Source organism: Erythrolamprus reginae, chromosome 3, assembly GCF_031021105.1.
Source record: "Erythrolamprus reginae isolate rEryReg1 chromosome 3, rEryReg1.hap1, whole genome shotgun sequence".
Lineage (NCBI taxonomy): Eukaryota > Metazoa > Chordata > Lepidosauria > Squamata > Dipsadidae > Erythrolamprus > Erythrolamprus reginae.
In genome coordinates this window covers 98792426-98816707 of record NC_091952.1, presented here as the reverse complement: position 1 = coordinate 98816707, position 24282 = coordinate 98792426, and the positions used below count along the sequence as shown (strand labels likewise).

Genomic DNA, 24282 nt, shown 5'->3' with positions numbered 1-24282 from the left:
GAAGCCGCCCATGCTGGAGGCGACGTTTTAAAACAGCCACACGGCTTTCCAATGAGTCCCGAAGACAAACGTCAAACTTCCGCGTTTGTCTTCGAGACTCATTGGAAAGCCGCGCAGGTGTTTTAAAACGTCGCCGCCGACATGGGGGGCTCGCTAGCACCCCCCCGAACCCCGAACCCAGGTTTGGGGGGGTGCTAGCGAGCCCCCCATGTCGGCGGCGACGTTTTAAAACACCCGCACGCCTTCCCAACTGAGCCCTCAAGCCAAGCGCCAAAGGCAAACTTCTGCGCTTGGCTTGAGGGCTCAGTTGGGAAGGCGCGCGGGTGTTTTAAAACATCGCCGCCGACATGGGGGGCTCGCTAGCACCCCCCCCGAACCCCCAACCCGGGTTTGGGGGGGTGCTAGCAAGCCCCCCATGTCGGCGGCGACGTTTTAAAACACCCGCGCGCCTTCCCAACTGAGCCCTCAAGCCAAACGAACCCGGGTGGCTGGGCGAGCAGCGAGCGAAGGGCGGGTGGCCGGGCGAAGGGCGGGCGAGTGGCGAACGGCGGGCGAGCGGGTGCTGCGGGGGCTTCTCGCCCTCCCGCCAGCAAGAGGGGGAAGACCCAGGGAAGCCGCCCAGCAGCTGATCTGCCCGGCGCCATCTACGCATGCGTGGCCATAGAAAAAAACGGCGCGCATGCACAGATGGTGTTTTGACTTCCGGGTTGAAAAATCGCAAATTAGCCTGTTCGCAATGGTCGGGAATGCAATAACCGGGGGATCACTGTATAAGTATAAAGTAGAGATAGAAAAGATAAAAAAGACATTAGGACAGGAACGGTAGGCATAAAGGTACACTTATGCACGCCCCTTACAGACCTCTTAGAAAAGGGGAGAGGTCTATTGCACATAATGTAAGGTTGAAGATTTTGGGATTGGGGGAAGAAACAACAAAGTCCCGTAGCGAATTCAAGCGTTGACCACTCTATTGCTGAAATTGTATTTTCTGCAGTCTAGTTTATATACTGCTTAATAGTGCTTTAAAGTGGTTTAAAGTGGTTTACAGAGTCAGCACATTTCCCTAAACAATCTGGGTCAGAATATTGTCATTTGCATATTTCAGGATATTGATATGTCACTCATAGCAAGGTGCCGCTGCCATGAGTGACATTGAGTTGGCCATGCTCACTCAGTCACATGACCCCCCACCAAGCCATGCTTACAAAACTGGTAATAAAAAAAATTGAATCCCACCACTGTTCTTCATCCAATTTTAAAACCAGATTGTTTTTTTCTGGTCCAACTTGGAATACATTAAACATGTTGGTTGAATAAATATTGGGAGAGTATAGTCATATATCACTCCTTTGCCAACCTGAACTGATTTTATTTTCTACCTATACTATGACTCCCTGATCTGTCTATAGTCTTTGCATGAGGATAATGAAATGTTCTGCAATTCCCATTTTCCTATGCATATTCCAGAGTTTGGCATGACTAACCCAATCAAATGCTATTCTATAATCAATATAACACATGCTGCACCCCCCCCCCCTTTTTTTTTTTTTGCATTCTTTGGCTTCCTCAATCACCAAGCATGCATCAGCTACAAAGTTTTGTATTAACTGAATTTTCCTAATTGAGCTGGCATCTCCTTTTCTATTGTATGGCCCAAATCTTCATTGAATGAGTTTAACCATTATTTTGCTAGGATGTGAAATTAAAGATATTGCACAATAATGTGAGCACTGTATTAAACCCCCCTTTCTCAACAGAGGAATGTGGCCAATCTCTTCTAACCTGTTAGCCACTGTATTGTTCTCCAGATTAGCTGGCATAGCTTGGTTAGAATCTTCATTGATTCTTCTGTTGCTTGCCTTATTTCTGTGGATATTCCATCGGGACAAATGAACAAAACTAGTGTAATGGAAATTTCTTGCTAGCAGCAATAGAGGCAAGAATTCTATATATTATTAAGTAAAACTGTCCATAACTGGGAAATAAAATTTGGATTACCACAGGATAGCAATAACATTTTTGTTTGCAATTTTGATAACCCTAATATACTGTAAATGTGCATATTGAAAAATAGCCAGACAACATTTTTTCTCTTTGCTTAATCCTCCTGTTTATCAAATCCAAATGAATCATATAAAATGGGTGATTGTAAAGGAGATGGCAATATTAGTAATGAGGAGGGATATGGGTGATTTCAGAGAAATTAAGGAAACAGCTATAGAAAGTGCCCAGGCGCTGATAGTTTTAGGTTGGAAGGATGCAACAAAATGGACAATACAAAATTGGTACTAGTACATGGTGGAACACATTCAATTTGAAATTATGGATATTAAAATGAATACGATTAATGAAAATAAAGTGAAAAAACTGATGGGACAATGGGACAGAGTTAGAGGTTTTATGGTTAGTAGAATCCAAGACCAAGCTATACAGAATAAATTGGAATCACTCTATATTCTTCTTGCCTTTCGTAAACTTTTTAAAACCCATCTCTGCTGTCAGGCATGGGGGCAACTGAGACATCTCCCCTTGCCTATATAGTTTTATGTATGGTATGTTTGTGTGTATGCTTTTTAAATTATGGGGGTTTTAGGCTTTTAATGTTAAATTGTTATTTTAGACTTTTAATATTAGATTTGTTATTGTATATTGTTTTATCACTGTTGTGAACTGCCCCGAGTTTGCGGAGATGGGTGGCATACAAATCTAATAAATAATAATAATAATAATAATAATAATAATAATAATAATAATAATAATATTCTGTAAATATGCTAATGTTCCCAGTTTAAAATATCAGTACACCCTCATTTGGTGGAGGGATGGAATGAATGACGTTGGGTGGCAGGATCACATATCGAAGTCATAGTTCCCTCTAAGCTGAGCAGTGAGCAATCGCTCACTTAAAAATCATCATCAACTCAGAGTTTTTCAAACCTGCCCAGAAGCCGAGAGGGAAAGAGTGAGAGGGAAGGAGAGAGAGAGGAAGAGAGGAAGAGAGAGAAACAGATAGAAAAAAGAGAGGAAGGAAAAGAGAAAGAAAAAGAATGGGAGTAAGGAAGAGAGAAAGAAAATCAAAATCTAGTTTGAAACTAGCTCAACTATTTAAGTGGCATTTTGATATTGATAGAGTTGCCCTATTATGAGCTCACTGTTATAGACACACAGTACAGTATTTTATTTTGAAATTCTCTGAGGCAAAACAGGGTGGGTTTTTTATTTGTTTGTTCGTTTGTTTGTTTGTTTGTTTGTTTATTTATTTATTTATTTATTATTTCTGTGCCGCCCAGTGCTGAAGGGACTGCCGCTCAGACACTATACTTTTCCGCCCACCCACCCACCCCAAAAAATTAGAGGGAACACTGATCGAAGTGCACTGTTTTTGTGTTTATTATTATTATTATTATTATTATTATTATTATTATTATTATTATTATTATTATTATTATAAAAATCAATAAAATTTATTTTAAAAAAACAAATCCAAATGAATCTTATCTGAGATTCATGTACAGTATGTGGTAATAGTTATAAATATGCAACAAAGCTAAAATGAGATCCCTTTTTTTCTGCATTCTTTTCTACCTTTTGTCTCGTGTGATCTTTTAGAGAGCTCATCAAGAGTCTATAATTTAGAAAGTCCTCCAGTGTTACTCCAAAAGAGGGAGAATAGCCAGCAGCCTAACGAGGGGAAATGGACCCAAAGAAGCACATGTAGGAGACTAAGAAAGAAACAATAGCTTTTATGCCTACAAATAATAGATGAAGTTTGTTGTTTTTGAAGCAGTCTGAACAATCGGCATAATTTATGTAATTTGTATAAAATGACAGCATCCATGTAATTGTATAATTATAGCAGGTTTGCACAAGTAACTTAAATGTCATGAATCACAGCAATTTGCATGTGATTCATGTCATTTAACTGTTATAAACTGATATTCAATTGTAATGGACACCTCCTTCCAGGGATAAAATGGTCCTGGTTTCGGGTGTGCCTGCTACTGGTCACAGAGCCAGTAGCGATGGCAGCGCGAGGCTTCACCCACCCACCTGGTTGCTGCCATTTTGGTTCTTTTGCCCTCTGCCCATGCATAGAATCCTTTGCGTATGCGCAGACCACTGGCAGGCATGCCTGAACCAGGAGGATTTCACTCCTGCCTCCTTCTCCTATGATTTCACAAAACTGAGTTTTTACTGTACATCACTTTTATCTCATCCCTTTCATCTATGCGTGTAAGGATAGTAAATGATTACTGCCACATCCAGCTTGTCTATGGAGCTGAGAGGGTAATATCTGCATTTGTCTCTTCTGTACATCTGTATGGGTATTCATACCTTCGTCTATACCAGTGATGGCGAACCTTTTTTTCCTTGGGTGCCGAAAGAATGTGGGCGTGTGTTACTGTACATGCGCGAGTGCCCACACCCATAATTCAATGCCTGGGGAGGGTGGAAACAGCTTCCCCTGCCCCTCGGAGGCCCCCTGGAGGCCGGAAATGGCCTGTTTCCCAACTTCTGGTGGGCCCAGTAGGCTCGTGTTTTGCCCTCCCCAGGCTCCAAAGGCTTCCCTGGAGTCAGCAAAGGGTAAAAACGCCCTCTCCTATCCTCCCGGAGGCTCTCTGGAAGCCAAAAACACCCTCCTGGAGCTCCTGCATGAGCCAAAAATCAGTTGGCCGGTACACACATGCCTGCTGGAACTGAGCTAGGGCAACAGCTGGTGTGCCAGCAGATATGGCTCTGTGTGCCACCTGTGGCACCCGTGCCATAGGTTCGCCATCACTGGTCTATACCCATATCTATCTATCCCATTTGATATACATTTTATTTGATATATACTTACAACCCATTTAATGACTATTCAAAGTTACAATGGCACTGAAAAATCGTTTTTCACATTTACAACTGTGGCATCCCCATAATCATGTGATCACAAATCTGATACTTGCCAACTGACCCCTATTTATGACGGTTGCAGTGTCTAGGGGAAATGTGATCCCCTTTTGCGATCTTCTGGCAAGCAAAGTCAACAGGGAAGCCAGAATAATTTAACAACCATATTCCTAACTTAACAACTGAAGTGATTCATTTAACAGGTGCGGCAAGAAAAGTCCTAAAAGGATGCAAAATTCACTTAATAAGTGTCTGACTTAACAACATAACTTTTGCACTCAACTGTATATTATTTTAAAAGAATACAGTATAATAGCCTGAAGAAAAATATGGTGGTTTAGGTCAGTGTTTCCCAACCGTGGCAACTTGGAGATATCTGGACTTCAACTCCCAGAATTCCCCAGCCAGCATTCGCTGGCTGGGGAATTCTGGGAGTTGAAGTCCAGATATCTTCAAGTTGCCAAGGTTGGGAAACACTGGTTTAGGTGGTTCACAGACCTGTCCCCACACTGCTGCCCATGCCCACCCAATTGCTTGCTCACCACTTTTCCTGCCTTTTAAAAGATTGGTTGGTAAGACGCCATCTCACAATGGGAAGCAGTTTGATGGTGATCGGTTGGGTGGGGCAGAGTGGGGGCTGGGCAGGCCATGAGACAGACTTCCTGCTTGAGCAAGGGGTTTAACTAGATGACCTTCAAGATCCCTCCCAACTTTGTTATTCTATGAATTCTGTCTACTAGGGTAAAAATATTCTACCGAGGAAATATCCCATTCTCCTGGGGTGTGGCTTCATTTCTTTCCGGTTACTATAATGGACTTCACCTTGGCTTCACTTAACTGTGAAGCCAAAGTGTGAAGTCTGTGAAGTCAGTAGCTGACTTAGCTGTCAGCTACTTCTTACTTTAATAACTGTTTGTACAATCCAATAATGCCTAGATGAATGTGTAAAAAATGCTATTAGCCATCATTCCTTTAATAGTCATTAATGACTATAAAGTTATAGAAGATCATTACAATTTGATGCATTTTACTAAATATATATTAAGATTTAGCAATCACCTATTTGGTGGTTAGCAGAAATAAGAAATAAGAGATTACCTACCTGTTCAGTTCCGTGTCAGCCGCTGGTTCCTTTTCAGCAATTGTCTCCTTTTCCTCTCCATTTTCCTTATGATCTCCATTCTGCTCTCCTTTTGCTGGTGTGACTCCTTCTGGGCCATTCTCTTGGCTGACTGTTCTATGCTCCTTCGGTTCAGTCCTCACCCTGCGGTGACGGCTACGCCTCTGGCTCTGCCGGAGCCGAGCCCTGTCCTCAAAGCTTACGCTTGGTTTGCTTTCCTGGTCATTGGTACCACAATTCCCGTGAAATGATTTGTGATGCCATTCTTCCCACTCCTTCTTGGCCTGAGGAGATGGACTTCTCTGGTGATCCCGGATGCTGGGGCAGGGTTTGGACCCTGGGGTTTTTTGCTCCACACTGTCTCCACTTGTCTGCTCTGGCTTAACCCCTTGATCACCTTCAATCTTTTCTAGGCCAGAGTTGTCCAGTAACTTCCTTTTCCGAAAAATGCTGGCGTTTGGATTGAGCAGAGGAGGTTCATCTTTGTTGATGCCCTCTTGACTGGACATCTGCGCATGTCGGCGGAGCCGGCTAGTCCGCTGTTCCCACACAGACATGTGATGTCTCCTTCTCCTCTCCCTCCTGGGAAAGGAAAACAAATGGGTTCAATTCATTTGTGCCCTGTCAGAAACATAAGAACACATACCAGTACATAGAGCATGCAACTGGGACCGTACAAAAACCACATATTGGGCCTTGATTCTCTCTTTCCTTGAATTTCATGGATGGTCAGCAAAATCACAGTATCTCCAGGGTAATAAGAGAATCAAGTCCACTTGCATGACATCAACAAATCATTAGGAGACATTTCATTCCACATTCACCGGGCACATGGCAATAAGCCCGAACAACAAGACAATGAAGCCAAAGACCGAGCACATTCACAACACTGTCTTTGTGAAAGCACCCACCAGATCACTTCAACACATGGCATCAGTCTGCATGTACTGCAATTTTAATAAACTTACAGTACAGTAAAATAAGTAGGTGTTCATCAACAAGCAGGGGTGTGGTAAAGGTGATTTAAAAGTATTGCATGCAAGCACAAGGGCTGTTCAGGACTGGCCCATTTAGTAGGCAAATGGGACGTTTCCTTTACTACTCTGAAAGGGTGTGATTAGCCAACAGTCTAAGGAGGGAAGATGGACCCGAAGAAGTATATGCAGGGAGCTCAGGAAAAAGTAGCAGTAGGAGAGGCATGCAGTACCAAGTCCCATTCAGCTCAGTGCCAGGGGAAAGCAAATGCATCCAGGCTGATCCAGTGCCCCACCAACCCCGTATTTACAGCCTGGCAGTGCTTAGGTTCTCCTCTCAATTCTTGGATTCAGTCTGTCACCTGAGGATGCAGCCCATAACCCACTGTTTTGAAAGTATATGTCCTCTTGGTACATATATGGGGTTGGATAACTAAGAAAGCTTGTGTTCCCACTTGCTAGGGGAAATGTTTATTAACATGCAATATTTCTACCATTGGTGTCATCAAACCTATACCTCATATAATCTAACAGCTTTAAGAGGCAATTGAAAATTGTAGAAACTGCTGGGCAAGTGTTTGTCTGTAGCATTGAATGTTCCAAGATAGTTTTTTTGCTGATCTTATAAAATTGTACACCATAATTTTATGGACAGATATATGGACACAGGAATAAAAAGACACGTCTGACATATTGGTAAGCAAACACACAACATACTGACATACATACAGTCACACACGAACAGTTTGAATATACACTCAGTTTAACGGACTGTTTGCACACACACAACAGTGTAGTTGTTACAATACAGCTTAAGTTAGTTCACAGACCTGTTTCATACACAGAAGCATACTCTGCAAACAAACATAAAACATATTCTCCTACTTCTATAATTAAATACAAATTACAGACCCACACTGATTTATAGCTGTTCAGATTATACACACATAAACTCTACTAGATTGAAAGATCCATCCATACTTACAACATAAACATGAAACAACACATACTTGAACTCAATAGCAGTAGTCTATCACATACACACATGTAATCTCTCACAACAAGCAATCACATGCACACATACAGATTACTGGTACGTGGTTCCCACATCGACATGTGGTGTCTCCTCCTTCTGTCTCTTCTGGGGAAGGAAAATGAATGCATTCAGTCCACTGCAATGTCATTGATGGTCCCAGCACTCAGAATCCCATATAATTCACAAGCAGAAAACCCAAAAAATTCTTAACACTTGTGCATAAATTCACTTCTGGTGCAATGAGGGGCTATATAAATTTGTTAAATAAACAATCAAAGACCAATTCTGATCAATTATTTTCATAGTGAACATTAAATACAAGCCAATGTTTATGCGGAATACATATTTTTCACAGCTAAGAAAGTAATTTGTATACCAAAAATTGAAATACATACATATTTGTTCTGCATTAGACTGAAAGAGTGTTGAAAATGCAGCAAACGTTTATGGGAAGCTAGACTGTGTTTTTCCTTACTGAAGCAGGATATGTTGTTTTTAGTCTGTGGTATCTTGTTTTATTTTATGTTTTTAATTCCTTTAAATCTTAGTTATATTTTGTAAGCCGCCCAGAGTCCATTTGAGTGGATGACTCTATTAAATCTAATAAATAATAATAAAAACATGCCAGCGTTTACTTCTGAGATAGTAATTCTACAAAGGTCTTTTTCTTCAAATTGCAGTGATCTGAGGTCAGTTTCTGGCATTGCATTTAGGACTATCCGCATATTAGGAAGAGGTACATAATGAAAGTAATGATGCCCTTAAGTCAAGTTTGCCTCCTGGGGAGTTTTCTTGGCAATAAAATAGAAATGATGTCACTGCTTTTTCTGGATTGCTTGATCAACCTCTATTACAGCCAACAGCTAGCTAAGGGGCTGTCATTTGTTGAAACCTTTTGTTATATAAAAATTATTCAAATATTTCATCAGATTCACCTATCAAATGGTAAGTCATATCTGTATCTTGAACACAAAGAAAATGCTTTTTTGATACTTTGCCAATAAAAGTACAGTGGAACCTCAAGATACGAACCTAATTGGTTCCAGGGGGAGGTTCGTAACACGAAATGTTCGTAAGACGAAACATTGTTTCCCATAGGAAACAATGTAAAGTCAATTAATCCGTGCAACAACAAAAAACCCCCCGCAAAAAACCGCTGCCGCCCGGCTGTCACCTTTTAAAACAGCCCGGGGGCTTCTCAGCGACCTCCCGAATGCCGAACGCAAAACCCGAACTTCCAGGTTCGGTGTTGGGAGGCTGCTGGGAAGCCCCCCAGCTGTTTTAAAAGCTGACAGCTGGGCTGGGGGGTTTCCCAGCAGCCTCCCGAACCCCGAACCCAGAAGTTCGGCAAAAGTTTGGGGTTCGGGAGGCTCCGGGCTGCATTCCTCTGCCACCACCAGCATCCAGCCCCTCCTCCTCTTCTCACTTCTCTACAAAATGACAGCCGAGCGGCGGCCCGGAGGCTGGGAGGGGGGCGGGATACGGGAGGAGGAGAGAGGCAGCCTCCATGCTTTTCTTTCGGCGGAGGAGCTAAGTGGCCAAAGATGTTCCCAGCCCAGCGGCGCTTTTACATTGATCACTTTCTCTGGCCACTTAGCTCCTCCACCGAAAGAAAAGCATGGAGGCTGCCTCTCTCCTCCTCCCGTATCCCGCCCCCTTCCCAGCCTCCAGGCGGCATTCGCCTTCCTCCGCCATCACCAGCATCCAGATCTTCCTCCGCTTCTCGCTTCTCTACAAAATGACAGCTGAGCGGCAGCCCGGAGGCTGGGAGGGGGGCAGGATACGGGAGGAGGAGAGAGGCAGCCTCCATGCTTTTCTTTCAGTGGAGGAGCTAAGTGGCCAGAGAGACTTAGCCTCCCGATCCTCCCCGCCCCTCACCCGTGGCCTCCCGAGCGCTTTTGCCCGATGGGAAATGAAGTGCTGGGGTGGGGGGTGTCCTGACAACTCCCCCCCAGTGCTTTGCCTCCCGCCAGGCAAGAGCGCTCTTCTGCCGGCCACAGGCGAGGGGCGGGGGCGAGGGGTGCCTCCTGCGGCGGAGACATTTGGGGGTTTGACTGGGGGAAAGGCAGGAGTCCAGCGCTTCGCCTGCCCTCCCAGCCAAAAGGCAAAGCCGTGCAGCTCCACAGCCGCCGAAGGAGGCTTAACCTCGCCCCTCTGTCCCACCCATCGCTTGTGGTCGGCAGAAGAGCGGGGGCAGGCAGGAGGCAGTTCTTCTAGCTGCGCGGCTTTGCCTTTTGGCTGGGAGGCAGGTGAAGCGCTGGACCGCCTGCCTTTCCCCCAGCCACAGTTGCCTTCCTCCACCGCCAGCGGCATCCAGCTGCTCCTCTTCTCGCTTCTTTACAAGATGACAGCTGGGCGGCAGCACGGAGGCTGGAGGCGGCGCCTGCTGCTTGCTCTCCTGGGGGGCCCCCCGCAAAGATCACCTTCAGGAGCTTCCCAGCCAGGTCCCTTCCACGGGGCGGTGGCTGTGGCTCCCCCCAGTTCTCCCACGGACCTCTTCCATGCACCCCCGCCGCCCCCAGCCTCCGCGCCGCCGCCCGGCTGTCATTTTGTAAAGAAGCGAGAAGAGGAGGAGCTGGATGCCGCTGGCGGTGGAGGAAGGCGAATGTGGCTGGGGGAAAGGCAGGAAGTCCGGCGCTTCGCCTGCCTTCCCAGCCAAAAGGCAAAGCCGTGCAGCTCCGCAGCCGCCGAAGGAGGCTTAACCCCGCCCCTCTGTTCCACCCATCGCTTGTGGTCGGCAGAAGAGCGGGGGCAGGCAGGAGGCAGTTCTTCTAGATGCGCGGATTTGCCTTTTGGCTGGGAGGCAGGTGAAGCGCTGGACCGCCTGCATTCACCTTCCTCCACCACCAGCGTGGAAGGGACCTGGCTGCAAAGCTCCCGAAGGTGATCTTTGCGGGGCCCCCCCCCAGGAGAGCAAGCAGCAGGTGCCGCCTCCAGCCTCCATGCTGCCGCCCAGCTGTCATCTTGTAAAGAAGCGAGAAGAGGAGGAGCTGGATGCCGCTGGCGGTGGAGGAAGGCAAATGTGGCTGGGAGGGCAGGCGAAGCGCCAGACCTCCTGCCTTTCCCCCAGCCAAAACCCCAAATGTCTCCGCTGCAGGAGGCACCCCTCGCCCCCGTCCCTCGCCCGTGGCCGGCAGAAGAGCGCTCTTGCCCGAACTTTCGCTGAGAAGCCCCACCGCCCGGCTGTCACCTTTTGAAACAGCCGGGGGGCTTCTTGGCGGCCTCCCGAACGCCAAACCTGGAAGTTCGGGTTTGGCGTTCGGCTTCGGGAGGCTGCTGGAAAGCCGCCCGGCTGTTTTAAAAGTTGACAGCCGGGCTGGGGGGCTTCCCAGCAACCTCCCGAACCCTGAACTTTTGCCGAACTTTTGGGTTCGGGGTTCGTGGGGTTGCTGGGAAGCCCCCCCAGCCCGGCGGTCACCTTTTAAAACAGCCGGGCGGCTTTCCAGGAGCCTCCCGAAGCCGAACGCCAAACCCGAACTTCCGCATTCGGCATTCGGAGGCTCCTGGAAAGCCGCTCCTGGGTGGGTGGGTGGATGGATGGATGGATGGATGGAACGAAGGAAGGAAGGAAGGATGGATGGATGGGTAGGTAGGTAGGTAGGTAGATAGGTGGATAGATAGATAGATAGATAGATAGATAGATAGATAGGTTTAAATAAATAACTCTTAAATATACAAATAAAAATCCAAGAAGATACATTTGCAAGAAATTATTGATGAACTGTGGATATACTGTATCCGTGCCTGTTTTGGATTAATACTTTAAATAAAATGGAACACAGTTTTGTATATAATCCTCTATTTGTAATATCTATAAAATTATTGGTAATTGATTTAAAATAAAATAATTAAAGCAACAAAAATAATGTTAATCATTTATTAATCAATGAATTGATAAATGAATGCCAGTGCGCCATCACTAATATGTACTATCAGTAATTTTATAATACTTTGGCATTGGTTGATTAATGGCCAGCACCTGCTTAGAGATAGATAAGGGTCAACGCATGGTGAAATACTCCTGGTTCGCTTGTTCCTGTTAGTCGTCAGAGAGTCGGTCGCGAAGGGAGCATGAGGTTCAACCCACCCGCCTGGACGCTACCATTAGGGTTCTTTTTGGGTCTACATAGGGATTCTAGGCTTTTCACTGCACTTGTAGGTTCTGCCATCCTTACTAAAAGTAACGTGTAGCTTTATGCCATGTCCTTCTGTGAATAAACATGCATGGAATGTGTAAGACCCACTCAAAGCAGGAGACAAGATCATAAACGCGTTTTCAAGACAGTCTCCACTGACATAGTAGTAGAAAGCAAGAATTGGTTCAAAGGGGTCCCACCCAGATGTTTCATAAAAAATTGATCCAGAAGAAAAATAATTTTCATGGGAACGGAATGAGACTGCAGTAGGAAAGATCCAAGAGTTATGAGAAAAAGGCCAAACAAGAGAAGTAAAACTCAAATGGACTAATTAAATCTTGTTAAAAAATATAAAAATATACAGGAATTGTAGCTTAATAGAGCAATTACTGTATCCAGAACTATTTGGATCTCCTCAGGACAAATCTCCCAGATGAAATCAATTTTTAAACTTTTTGTGCAGCTAAGAATCACATAGAGGAAATGGATGGCTCTATATGTTTACTGAATAAGTAGATAAATACATTCTGGATGTTCAATAATTGTAGCTTAAGATATATGTATATGTCCATGCATATATGTGATGCATTTATACCTATCATAGGTCACATATGTGAAGGATATGGGGAAAATATAAATCTTAGTTACCACAATAATTAATCATCTGCAAAATAAGCTATAAGGTTTATAAAATTAACTAACCCCTCATTTGCATATACCAACACTTATTTTTGTGTCATATACAAATCACTTTCACACAAAGAAACACTCTACACACAGAGTACATATTTTCCCCACTTTCTTTCAGCAGAAACAGAAGGAAGGGAGGGAGGGAGGGAAGGAGGGAGGGAGGAAGGAAGGAAGGAAGGAGAAGAAATACTGGGTCGGGGACTCAGGGTGCATTGTGATAGACTGGACTTCAATAAACAAGCACTTTCCACTCATTCATTTATTTTGATAGACCTTCTATTTTTCCCAAGTGTGTATAACAGAACCCCAATAAACACCATTCTAATTCATAGAAAATCATCTGGGGGAAATAACATTCCTTTGGAGAGCCAGACCGGACCAGGTGGACTAGACCAGGGAGGCTTGGAAGGGATGCTGCCACCCAGGCAGAAACCGTAGCCACTCCGGCACCGCAGGGAGCCGTTGGGGGTGTTCTAAGGCCAGGATAACTTTTCCTGCCTTTTTTTCATTCCTGAGCCCAGCCCCCGCTCACCTCACTGCTTCAGCCCACCGCCTTCCACAGCCCTGGGGCCATTCCTGAAAGGAGGGTGGCTGGGGGCTTTGCCTTTGCTGGGGCTGGAAGATGTGAACCCGTGGGACCTGCTGGCATCAGAGCACCTGCTTTGGCACTTCCCCACCTGGGCCCTCGCCTTCTCCCTGTGAGCTGGGGTGGCCCTGACAATGGGGGGATGCCTTACATGCCCTCCGTAGTGCCGCCCCTCGCCTCCTGCAGGACCCCATGTCCCTGGAAGGTAGGGTTGGGGGAAGAAACGAGGGGACTCTGCGTTCCTTCTTGGATTGGCCTTCTTTCCTTCCTTTCCCTCCCTCCCCTCCCTCCCTTTCTCTCCTTCTTTCCTTCCTTCCTTCCCTCCCTCCCTCCCGAGGTCAAAAGCTCAGGTGAAGCTCAGGTTTTCCTCGCTGAATCCTAATGCGTGTGCAAAGGCGAGATTTCCAAAGCCGGGCTGTTGCTCCAGCTGCAATCTATGCCCGCTTAACCCTGGTTTGTTAGGGATGCGAGAATGGGCCTGGCATCGGGATAAAGCCGAATCTAGCCATTTGCAATCGCATGCATATTCACATGACCGCTCCAACATGGTGTTTCGAAACCCGACACGTTGCACGTCGGGTGAAGCTTCTCTGAAGCTTGTACTCATCCACCTGTCCACCCGATCTCCAGTTGCACCATCTCAGGATCTGGCCTAGCAGTAGAGCCCCTTCATGCCACCGTCCCCCGGGGTTAAATTCAACCCCCTCCCCAGAATTTTTTCCTTTCTTTCTCCCTCCCTCCTTCCTTCCTGTGTCTCTTTCTCTCTCTCCTTCCTTCCTTTTCCTCCCCTCCCTCCCTTCCTTTCTCTCTCCTTTCCTTCCTTCCTTCCACCCTCTCCCCTCCCTCCCTGCCTTTCTTTTATCTTTCTTTCTCTCTCCCTCCTTCCTTCCTTCCTTTGTTTCTCTGTCTCCTTCCTTCCATCCTTCCATTCTCTCCCTCTTTCCTTCCTTCCTTCCTCTCTCTCCCCTCCCTCCCTTCCTTTCTTTCTCTCTCTCTTTCCTTCTTTCCTTCCTTTCTCTTTCTTTCTTTTTTTCCTTTTATAGCAATAGTATTTAGACTTATATTCCGCTTCATAGAAGAAAGAGAGAGGAAAGAAAAGAGAAAAGGAAAGGGATGGAGAGAGAGAGAAAGAAAGAAAGGGAGAAAGGAAGAGAGAGAAAGAAAGAGGGATGGAGAGAGAGAAAGAGAGGAAGGAAGGAAGAGTGAGAAAGAAAAAGGTAGGGAGAGAGATAGAGAGAAAAAGAGAATTTTTTTTTGCTCCATATAAACCAACTTTTAATCAAGCCCCCCCATCTCCCCCAGCCCCTAGTCAATGGTGTCCCTCTTTAACAATGTAAAAATCTGATCACTTTATTTTAAGCCTGTTCTGTCCTATTCAGGCCCTCACATTTCTGGACACTGAGAGAACATTTCCACCACTTCCACTGTTCAATTTGGACTGTGTTATTAATGATTTTACTCCTTACTGGCAGATGAGCTCTCCCAAAAGTTTTATGTAGATATTAAAAACAGTGAGAAAGAGGTGAGTCCTTGTGTACCCCAATGGTGCAAGCCTCTATTTCCTCTTCTCTCTTCAGTTGGAGTCCACTACTCAGGGAGGAAGAGAAACCCTATAAAACAATATTTCTGCCAATCCTCACAGGTGGTCCAAAGTGGTTGAAGATATCAAACTCTGCCACTGGACAAAGAAGTACTGTACATTACCTCCCTCTATGCCTACCACAGGTCATCCACAATATAGCTTTTGTCCAACAGTGGGTTCCTCTTATCTTCATACTGCTGTGATGTTTCGCATGCATGTGTGCGTCCCCTCATGCGATTTTGCTTCCACGCATGCGCAGAACCAAAAAAATCACTAAAAATCGCATGTGCGCAAGCATCCCCTTACACAAATTTGCTTCCGCATATACACAGAAGCAAACAAAATCACTGTAAATCATGCAGGGGCGAGCATCCCTGTGCATGATTTCACTTCCGTGCCTGCGCAGAAGCAAAAAAAGCACCAAAATTTTGGGGGAAATGACACTGTGCACAAATTGTCCAATTGGTGGGCCACTATAGGACTACCGCACCAGGCACACTGGTGGGAACCTACCTCTGCTTTTGTCCATTTTCAGCAATTGAATCCACACTGGAATGGATCAAGATAATCCATCCATCTGAAACCCCCTGCCCACCTACTTTTTCAACAACTTTCTTTACAAAAAAGTATGGCAATAGCTTTCTAAATTACTAATAGTATTATTAGTGTGAGAAATTTGGTAGTTGCTTGATAGGAATAATAAGTCCCTCTCTTTTGTTTTGAATTTTTCTAGCACTTGAGTACAGACTTCGTTAGAGTATAGACTTCATTTATAAAAATCTGCTGAAAATATTAATGGCAGTTATGATTGATGGGGCTGAAGAAGATTAAATGGTTGAACCATCAACATCAAATAGCTGGAAATATTTTTGTCATCCTTGCCTGGACTTTTAAAAACTAAAGTTTAATTTCCTTCATGAATAGGAAACTATTTAATATAGAGCCAAGCCTAGCAATTCACCTAGCCTAGCAATAACTCTACTGCCCCATGGTTTTTCTGCTAGAAACTTAGATTGTCTTGGAAGCTTCCGTATGCCAAGCAAACACTATACCTTGTTTTCTATTTTCTCTCAATCCCACAGATTATATTCTACACTTTCTTTCTGAGAGTTATGACTGCAGCAAGTTTGGGAATGTAAGGTAATGTGGCCTATGATGAATGAGACTGGCAACTCACTCTAGAGCAGGCATGTTGGGAGCAGACATTGGACTGACTTCTTTGGCTTTCTGCAGAGCGTGCTTTTGATTGAAAGCCTCTTCTTCCTCCTGCTCATCCTAAAGAAGAGGTAAAGGCACTGGTTAAATAAAAGAAAAAGTTGAATGATTCCGTTTAAATATGCTTGAGATCATGGGTGACAAAGATACATGAGTCTCAGCCAACTGTGATAGGCTCAGGCTGTACATAAACATTCCTACTAGTAAACCATTTATTGAGATTTCTGCAATGCTTCAAAGATCTATAAAACTGATAGGTAGTCCTCAGGTTATAACCACTGATTCAGCAATGAGTGGTACTTACGACCGCTCCTTGGAGTTCCAGCCATTACAATGACCTCGCAGTCTTGTGACTGTGACCTGAGCCCTCAACATCCAGGTCACAATTAAGACATTGCAACATCCCAAGGTCATGCTTTCATCATTGGTGATCTTCTTTGCGAGTTTCCATCAAGCGGATTCAATGAGGAAGCCAGGAGGACATTGCAAAAGGCAATTATGGGAGGTTCTTGCTTAATGGTGATTTAGTTACCGAAGGCAACCAGACCTGCCAAAATTGCTATCACTAAGCAGAATGGTTGTATGATACTTTGCTTTATGATCCCATCTCAGCTGGACAATTATATCTGTAAAATTATAATCACTGCCATTATTCATTTTTACCCTTACATCCACTTTTCCTTCAATCAACTTGTTAAGATATTCATGAACTGGGAGAGCCATGTTAACAAGTCAGCCAATGAAAGGCATAGCAACTAAGTCAGCCAATGGGAGTTAAACACTTCTGAGTCTGTGCAGATAATTGAAACTGAAAGCTTCAGCTTAAGGCTGAGTGTGACTCTGTCCACTCTGTTCTCTCAGCTCACTCTGTGCTTCTGCCCTGCTGAAATGAAACTAACTCTCCTGCTTATATTTTATTTTTAATTGTTTCTATGTTAAAGAAGAACTCGGTGAATGGTATTGCATAAATATATTTTTATGTTTATAAAAAGTTAATGAATCCAGCTGAATCAGTTATCTCTGTGTGCTTCTGGGATTGATTTTTATGCAACAAATTCTAATACAGCTCAGAGTATTTTAATATTGCTACCCAAGACAAAAAATGTGCATCATCAATACTGGTCAAAGACTCTAGTAAATACATTGATTTGATTTGAATGTAGATATAAAATAATGCTTTCCCCACTCAGTTGGTTCATAATTACAGTCCGTCCCCTGGCTTAATGGATCATAGAGTTGTCTCAAACTGTGAAATGAGAAGTAAATAAATTTAATAACAAAAGTAGCAAAAAAAAATTGAAATGGGGATTTCCCTATAAAATTTACAGGAAGTGGGAAATGACCTGTAGGGGAGGATTCCTCCTGGTTTGGGCGTACCGGTAGTGACACGTTGGTGATGTCACGATGACATCACTGACCCAGTTTGGTTGGTGTCGGTCTGTGGCCACCACCATCTTTTTTTTTAAAAAAAAATGCATTTTTTTCTTTTGAGCTGAGCATGCACAGAAGCCAATTTTCTGTACATGTGGTGGCCATCTTGTTTTTGGCTCCCCCCTCCCTATTTTTTGCCACTGTGCATGCCCACGAGGGATGCCTATGAGGCATGGGAGGAAGAGAACTAGCAATGAGGTAAGTAGCAACCCACCCCTGCCTGTAGTAATTTTCAGACGATGCCTTATGTTGGAGCCATTCCAAATTAGATTTTGGGCAATATAGAATACTATGAAATTGTACCATGAGCCCCAAAATAGATATTTACAGCTCATTTCCAATGTACACCAGTGTAAATCACTAAATCGTAGAATCATAGGACTGGAAGGGACTTTGAAATCTTCTAGTCCAGTGTTTCCCAACCTTGGCAACTTGAAGATATCTGGACTTCAACTCCCAGAATTCCCCAGCCAGCGAATGCTGGCTGGGGAATTCTGGGAGTTGAAGTCCAGATATCTTCAAGTTGCCAAGGTTGGGAAAGTCCAACCCCCTGCCTAGGGCAGGAAACCTTATCGCATCCAAGACAAATGACTGTCCAACCTTCTTTGAAGTCGTTTACATTATACTTTCTTTTTCTTTTCTAGTTGTAAATATTCACTTACTCTTTTTAAAGTCATTTGACTTATAAACAGGGATGATAAATAATGTTTAATGTCTTACTTATATAAAGCATCACGGGCCTTTTCCATTTATAGATGCATATTTATCTGACCCCAGAGGCAAATTAAAAAAATATATATTATTATGTTCTGTTTCATTCCTATTGACTGTGACAGACGGCCTGCTTAACATCCATATACTACAAACGATTAATGCAGCTGGACTAGAAATTAGAGTCATGTCATGGTCTATTTCTATTTCTACCAAAATACTATTATGAAAGCAGCAGTGGTCGCAGTTTCTTAACTGACTCACTACATTTTTTTCTAATAACAGGGATCATAAGGACACAATTTCTAGTGAAACTCATCTAGGCATGATTCCAATTTATAACTGTAATTTAATAATTGCACAAGTATCAACAGGCAAACTGGAGAAAAATGAGTGAGATTTGTGATACTGAGCTATTAAAGAGATAACTATAATAAATCCTGATGACTGTAATGAGAAATAATGACTATATCTGTAAACTAAGTGATCTGAATAGGAAAGATGTAAGCCTAACTGAAATGAAAAGGTTTTGTCTATATGTGGAAGAAACTAGCAAAAGCTTTTCAAATAGAATCAGTGGGGAAAATAATACATAATGGGGCTTTAAGAAAGTGAGAAGGCAAAGTCTAAGGATATGGACTCATTTGTGATGGGTATCTGTCCTTTAGAAGTTTAAAACATTTTTGTTGCCAATTTAATTAGCATTGCTTTCTCTCTCTCTGCTTGCCTCTTTATTGTGCAATTCTCTTCTTTAAATTAATTAGATTATTTTAAACTATTAAGGTGACAACTACTACAGAAAGATGAAAAGTCAGGATACTTTCTTCCTCTTTTAGAAAAGAGGGTCAACTTATTCTCCAAAGCACCTGAAGACAGGGCAATGAATGGAAATTAATCTAGAGCAGAACTAACCTAGAACTAAGGAGAAATTTCTTGACAGTTGGAACAGTTAATCAATGAAACAACTGGCCTGCAGAAGTTGCGAGTGCTCCAACATTGAAGGTTTTAAAGAAAAGACTGGACAACCATATGTCTGAAATGGTATAGGGCTGTGATGGCGAACCTATGGAACCTGTGCCACAGGTGGCACAAGGAGCCCTCTCTGCAGGCATGCGAGCTGTTGATGAGCTCAGCTCCATTGCACATGTATGCATGCCTCCTCCTGGCCAGATGATTTTCGGATCAGACACACGCATGCTATCTCTTCACTTTCTGCAGCCCATGCCTTCCCAAATCTCTGGAGATTCCACCACAGTCCTGTTTGGGCATGAAAGGCTTTCTCCCCTCACACCTAGCTCTGGTTGGGCAAAGGAGGTTTCCCCCCCTCCCGTTGCTGTTTTGGTGAGACGTGCAGGAGGAGCATTGCATTATGGGTGCATCACTGGTATAGGGTATTCTGTCTGAGCAGGGGATTGAGCTAGAAGACCTTCAAGGTCTCTTCCAACTCTATTATTCTATAATTCTGTTATTCTTAAAGCCATTGTTACCAAACTCCAGCTCCTAAATTCCAAACATGCTTGAGCAGAATAGGACTCCTTAATACAGTGGTACCTCATCATACGAACTTAATTGGTTCCAGGAGGAGGTTCGTAAGGTGAAAAGTTCGTAAGATGAAACAATGTTTCCCATAGGAATCCATGTAAAAGCAAATAATGCGTGCAAATCCTTCAGGAAAATCCCAAACTTTAGAAGGGAGGCGAACAGAGGGCAGGGAGGAGCAGCTAAAGGGGGCGGGTGGAAGAAGCAAGGCTAGGCTAAAGGGTGAATGGGAAGGAAGAAAGGCAAGGGGGGCGCCCCTCCCTTTTCTTTCTTCAAAAGACACCATTTCAGTGCCTTTGCAAGCATGCAAAATCTTTAGTCCTCCAAGCTGCCCCTCCCTTTTCTTTCTTCAAAAAAGGGGGAAAAAAGAAACCCCTTCATCCCAGCAGCAGCTGCTTGGGTTCGTAAGGTGAAAATGGTTTGGAAGAAGAGGCAAAAAAATCTTAAACACCGGGTTCGTATCTTGAAAAGTTCGTTAGAAGAGGCGTTCGTAAGATGAGGTACCACTGTACTAATAAAAAGCTCCTTGCATTGACTGAAAAAGATCCTTTGTTTTATATTAATGCTCTACGTGCCAAGTTGAAGCTCTTGACATTCTGTCTGCTTAAAATGTAAGTTTGATAAATGAGGTTTGAAACTATATCAAAATGATACAATCATGACTAAGAATACATTGACTTCTGTTTTAAGATACAGCAGATTGTTAATGCTACAACATTTTATTACCTTTGTCAGTTCCTGTGCATTCGCTAGGTTGTCCACAGCAATGGCCAAGAATACATTAAGTAGGGTATCTAAAATAGTTGAGGGGTGAATGAAACTTCACATTAAAGTAGCTAGACAAAAATAATGCAGAATCAACCTGCCATGTAGAAATTTACTAATTATTCAAGTCAGAAGGGTTTTAGCTTTCTAATCTAAACAATGTCTAAACAATAATTTCATTGGGGGGGGGGGGGTTGAACATGGATAGAAATTTCAATTAAAAAAATGGCCTAAGGAAAATGTTGATGTCCCACTGACTTTTAAGGCCCAGAGGTACAAAGATGAACATGCCATCTTTTTACTTTCCAAGTCCTGTGAAACAGCCTAAAATTACTTGGATGTGTTCTCACTGTGACAATCTTGAAACTTGAAGAACATCATGCAAGTTAGTTGGCCAATAAGAGCGTGCAAAAAGATAATCCAACCATTATACCACTTCTCCATCCAAGTATTGAGTCTTGTGCACTGATGGCGAACCTATGGCACGGGTACCACAGGTGGTACACAGAGCCATATCTGCTGGCATGGGAGCCATTGCCCTAGCTCAGCTTCAACATGCATGTGTGTGCTGGCCAGCTGATTTGTGGCTCACACAGAGGCTCTGTGAGGGCATTTTTGGTTTCCAGATGGGGAGGGTGTTTTTACCGTCCCGTGGCTCCAGGGAAGCCTTTGGAGCCTGGGGAGGGAGAAACATGAGCCTATTGGGCTCTGGAGACGTGAAACAGCCTCTTTCTATTTCTACCAGAAGTTGAGAAAGAGGCTGATTCAAGCCTCCAGAGGGCATCTGGGGGGCAGGGGGAAGCTGTCTTTGCCCTCCCCAGGCATTGAATTATGGATGTGGGCACTTGCACATGCACGATAGCACACACGCACACTCTTTTGGCATCCAAGGGAAAAAAAGGTTTGCCATCACTGGCCCTCTGGAGGCTTGAATCAGCCTCTTTCCCAACTTCTGGTAGAAACAGAAAGAGGCTGTTTCAAGCCTCCAGAGTGCTTTTTAAAAACGGAGGGTTTAAGTAAAAACCTCTTGCTGACCTATCAAAACCAACTGTGAGGCACTAGTTTGGTGTATAGTAACTTAATTTCTTGAGGAGAGTTAGGAGAAGCCAAGAGGGAGGGCTCCCTAGTTGCGTGGATCACAAATACTTCAACTATAAAAACTATTGAGTGCTGAAATTGGAAGTCTGCTGAACGGAGATGATTGTGTGGGAACACAGTGCCATAGAATCAATTCAGGATTGGCAAAAGTTAAATGTGGAGATACCCTAATGATGACTCTTACAGATGTTGACAGAGGTGCTCTCATTACTGCTTTATAGAGTAATATAACATATATTTCAAAATAATACATTAAGAAGGATACAGTTCCCAAACAATGTGAGGATTATGAAGTAGATGGATGACCACATTCCGGATCTGACACCACCTTGAGAGCGAATTCCATTGTACATTACTTCATTCCAATCTTCACCTGTTAATATCTAAACAGACAGTTGGTTTGATTTCTATTCCACCTCTCCTCCTAAGTTTAAGGGAGCTTTGAGAGGGATCTCCCTTCATTTTACCTCATAACACCCTTCAAGGTAGAGTGAAACACATATAGTTAATTCCATTGGCTAAGGACTCCCATGTACTAGTCCCATTCCTTCAGCAGGAGAACTACTGTTTCAGCCATAGGCAGATTACCATACTAATACTAAATTGCAAACACACACACAACAAATATTTATCCCTCCCTCCCAATTCTAGTGAAGAGTTTGTTTCTTTAATTTTACCACAGATATTTTACAATTAACAAGTTAGTTGTTATAGTCATTTATAGCTAAAAATACAAGTGGAAACCTTGACAATGAGAACATCTCAGAACTCAAATCTTCATTTCATTTCTCTATTGCCCATGCCCAAACTTTATATAAATAAGAAAAGGCTAGGGCAGTGTAGTGATGGGGAAAAATCAATTGGTGGATTATTATTAAGGAAAGAAGAATGGTACTGGGTGATTCTGGCACCCAGTACAATGCTTTGACAATAACTTGAAGAACTTACATGTGATTAGGTATGTTGATTCAGTAGAATGTTAAAAGAAATGAGCAACAAAACTTTAAAAAACATTTTGTGCTGAGAAATAGTTCACTAAGCTTCTTACTTTCCCCTTTTTATTATATGATGATATGTAATTTTAATTGTGTATATAAGCATAAAGTGTAGTATAGCTTTCCTAATTTTAAAAAATAAAATATTGTTTAGGTTTTCAGCTGGTTTGATCAAATTATTCCAATTGTAATTTGTCCATATGTGAATTCTAGTTTTTGCCCTTACAATTCAAATTTATTTGACTATTAAATCATGTGGACATTTTTATTAAATTGCTGTTGTAGAGGCTACCTTTATTTTTTTTTAATGTTATCTTGCCTGTCAGAAAGAAAAGGAAACACAAAAAGGAGTTGAAACCGTTCTTGGGAGTTGTATTTGAGTCCTATCCAATTAGCTTAAAGTCCATACTGCTTTTGTACCCACTCAGTACTGACTGATTGTTGAACTGATTTAATTTCTAAGACATCACAATCAAATGATTCTCCATGTTGCACAAAGATAATTACAAAATATATAAGCATACAGTATCTAAAATATAATAAAACAACAATTACAAAGAATATTATGAAACATATTTATGGTGTTCTTTCAATAAATTAAATTTTAAAAGTCCTCTGGAACAGCTCTGTTTTGACTTGCTTCCAGAAGGGCAATAACAGAGAAATTGATGTAGCTTTTTAATATAGGGGTTTTTTTTAACGGAAGTGATCTATAATTGAGGTTTTTTTTATTGTATAACTGTAAGCCACCTGTAAGCCACATTAAGATGGCATAGAAGTTTAATAATAAATAAATATTACAAATAAATATTTTGTACTAGCCTTGTCCCTCCAACTTCACAGTAGCAGGGAACTAAAGTAATTTTTCTGGAGATGATTTTATAAGGAGAATTTTAGTTGGAATAGATGGTCTTTAAGTAAATTCCTGCCAAACTATGTAGGGCTTAATAGGTTAAAATTTGCACTTTTAATTGCACCAAATGTGAGTCTTCTTATCTTTCTCCCTCTTATTTAAATATTTTCTTAGCAATTGACCTAGTTCACACATCTTACTAAGCAGTAATGCGATTGGATATTGGCTTTGCAGAGCACGTGACCTGTAGCTAGGCATTATGAATTGTTCAACAACCATAATTAAACAAGCATTAAATTAGCTCAATCTGTAAAACAGGTCACAATGTTTTATTCCATCATTCGAAGTAAAATCCCAATACTATTTATTATTTTTTCAAGCTGATTAATGGGGAGAAGACTCTACATTTGGATTGTTTGTTCAAATATTCAACATCTGTTAATTGACATTTTTGTCATTATTTTGGATTTGGAAACGTGGAATGATATTTCGGTTCTAGAGAGAAATTTATGTTTTCTCTGAAATGATGTTTTGATGACATAGTCTCAGATCTCCCAGTCCTTCCCAAAAGCCTTTCTAATGTAAGTAAACTAAGTAGTATAGCTTCTATGTTGCTTATTACCAACATGATTGGGTAAAATACACAAAATTATGGCATGCA

The 24282-nt window shown here is 42.9% G+C and overlaps 1 protein-coding gene across 1 annotated transcript in view; it reads right to left on the bottom strand.

Moving 5' to 3' along the window:
* The window catches only part of CACNA1E (calcium voltage-gated channel subunit alpha1 E), a 377710-nt gene that overhangs the window by 107417 nt on the left and 246011 nt on the right, over window positions 1–24282 (bottom strand). The window contains exons 16-20 of the mRNA XM_070746282.1: window positions 22039–22156; window positions 20637–20704; window positions 16192–16289; window positions 8069–8125; window positions 5993–6592 (exon numbers count right to left, since the gene is read on the bottom strand). Of these exons, the coding sequence (XP_070602383.1) occupies window positions 5993–6592; window positions 8069–8125; window positions 16192–16289; window positions 20637–20704; window positions 22039–22156 (941 nt within the window). The remainder of the gene's footprint in view (window positions 1–5992; window positions 6593–8068; window positions 8126–16191; window positions 16290–20636; window positions 20705–22038; window positions 22157–24282) is intronic.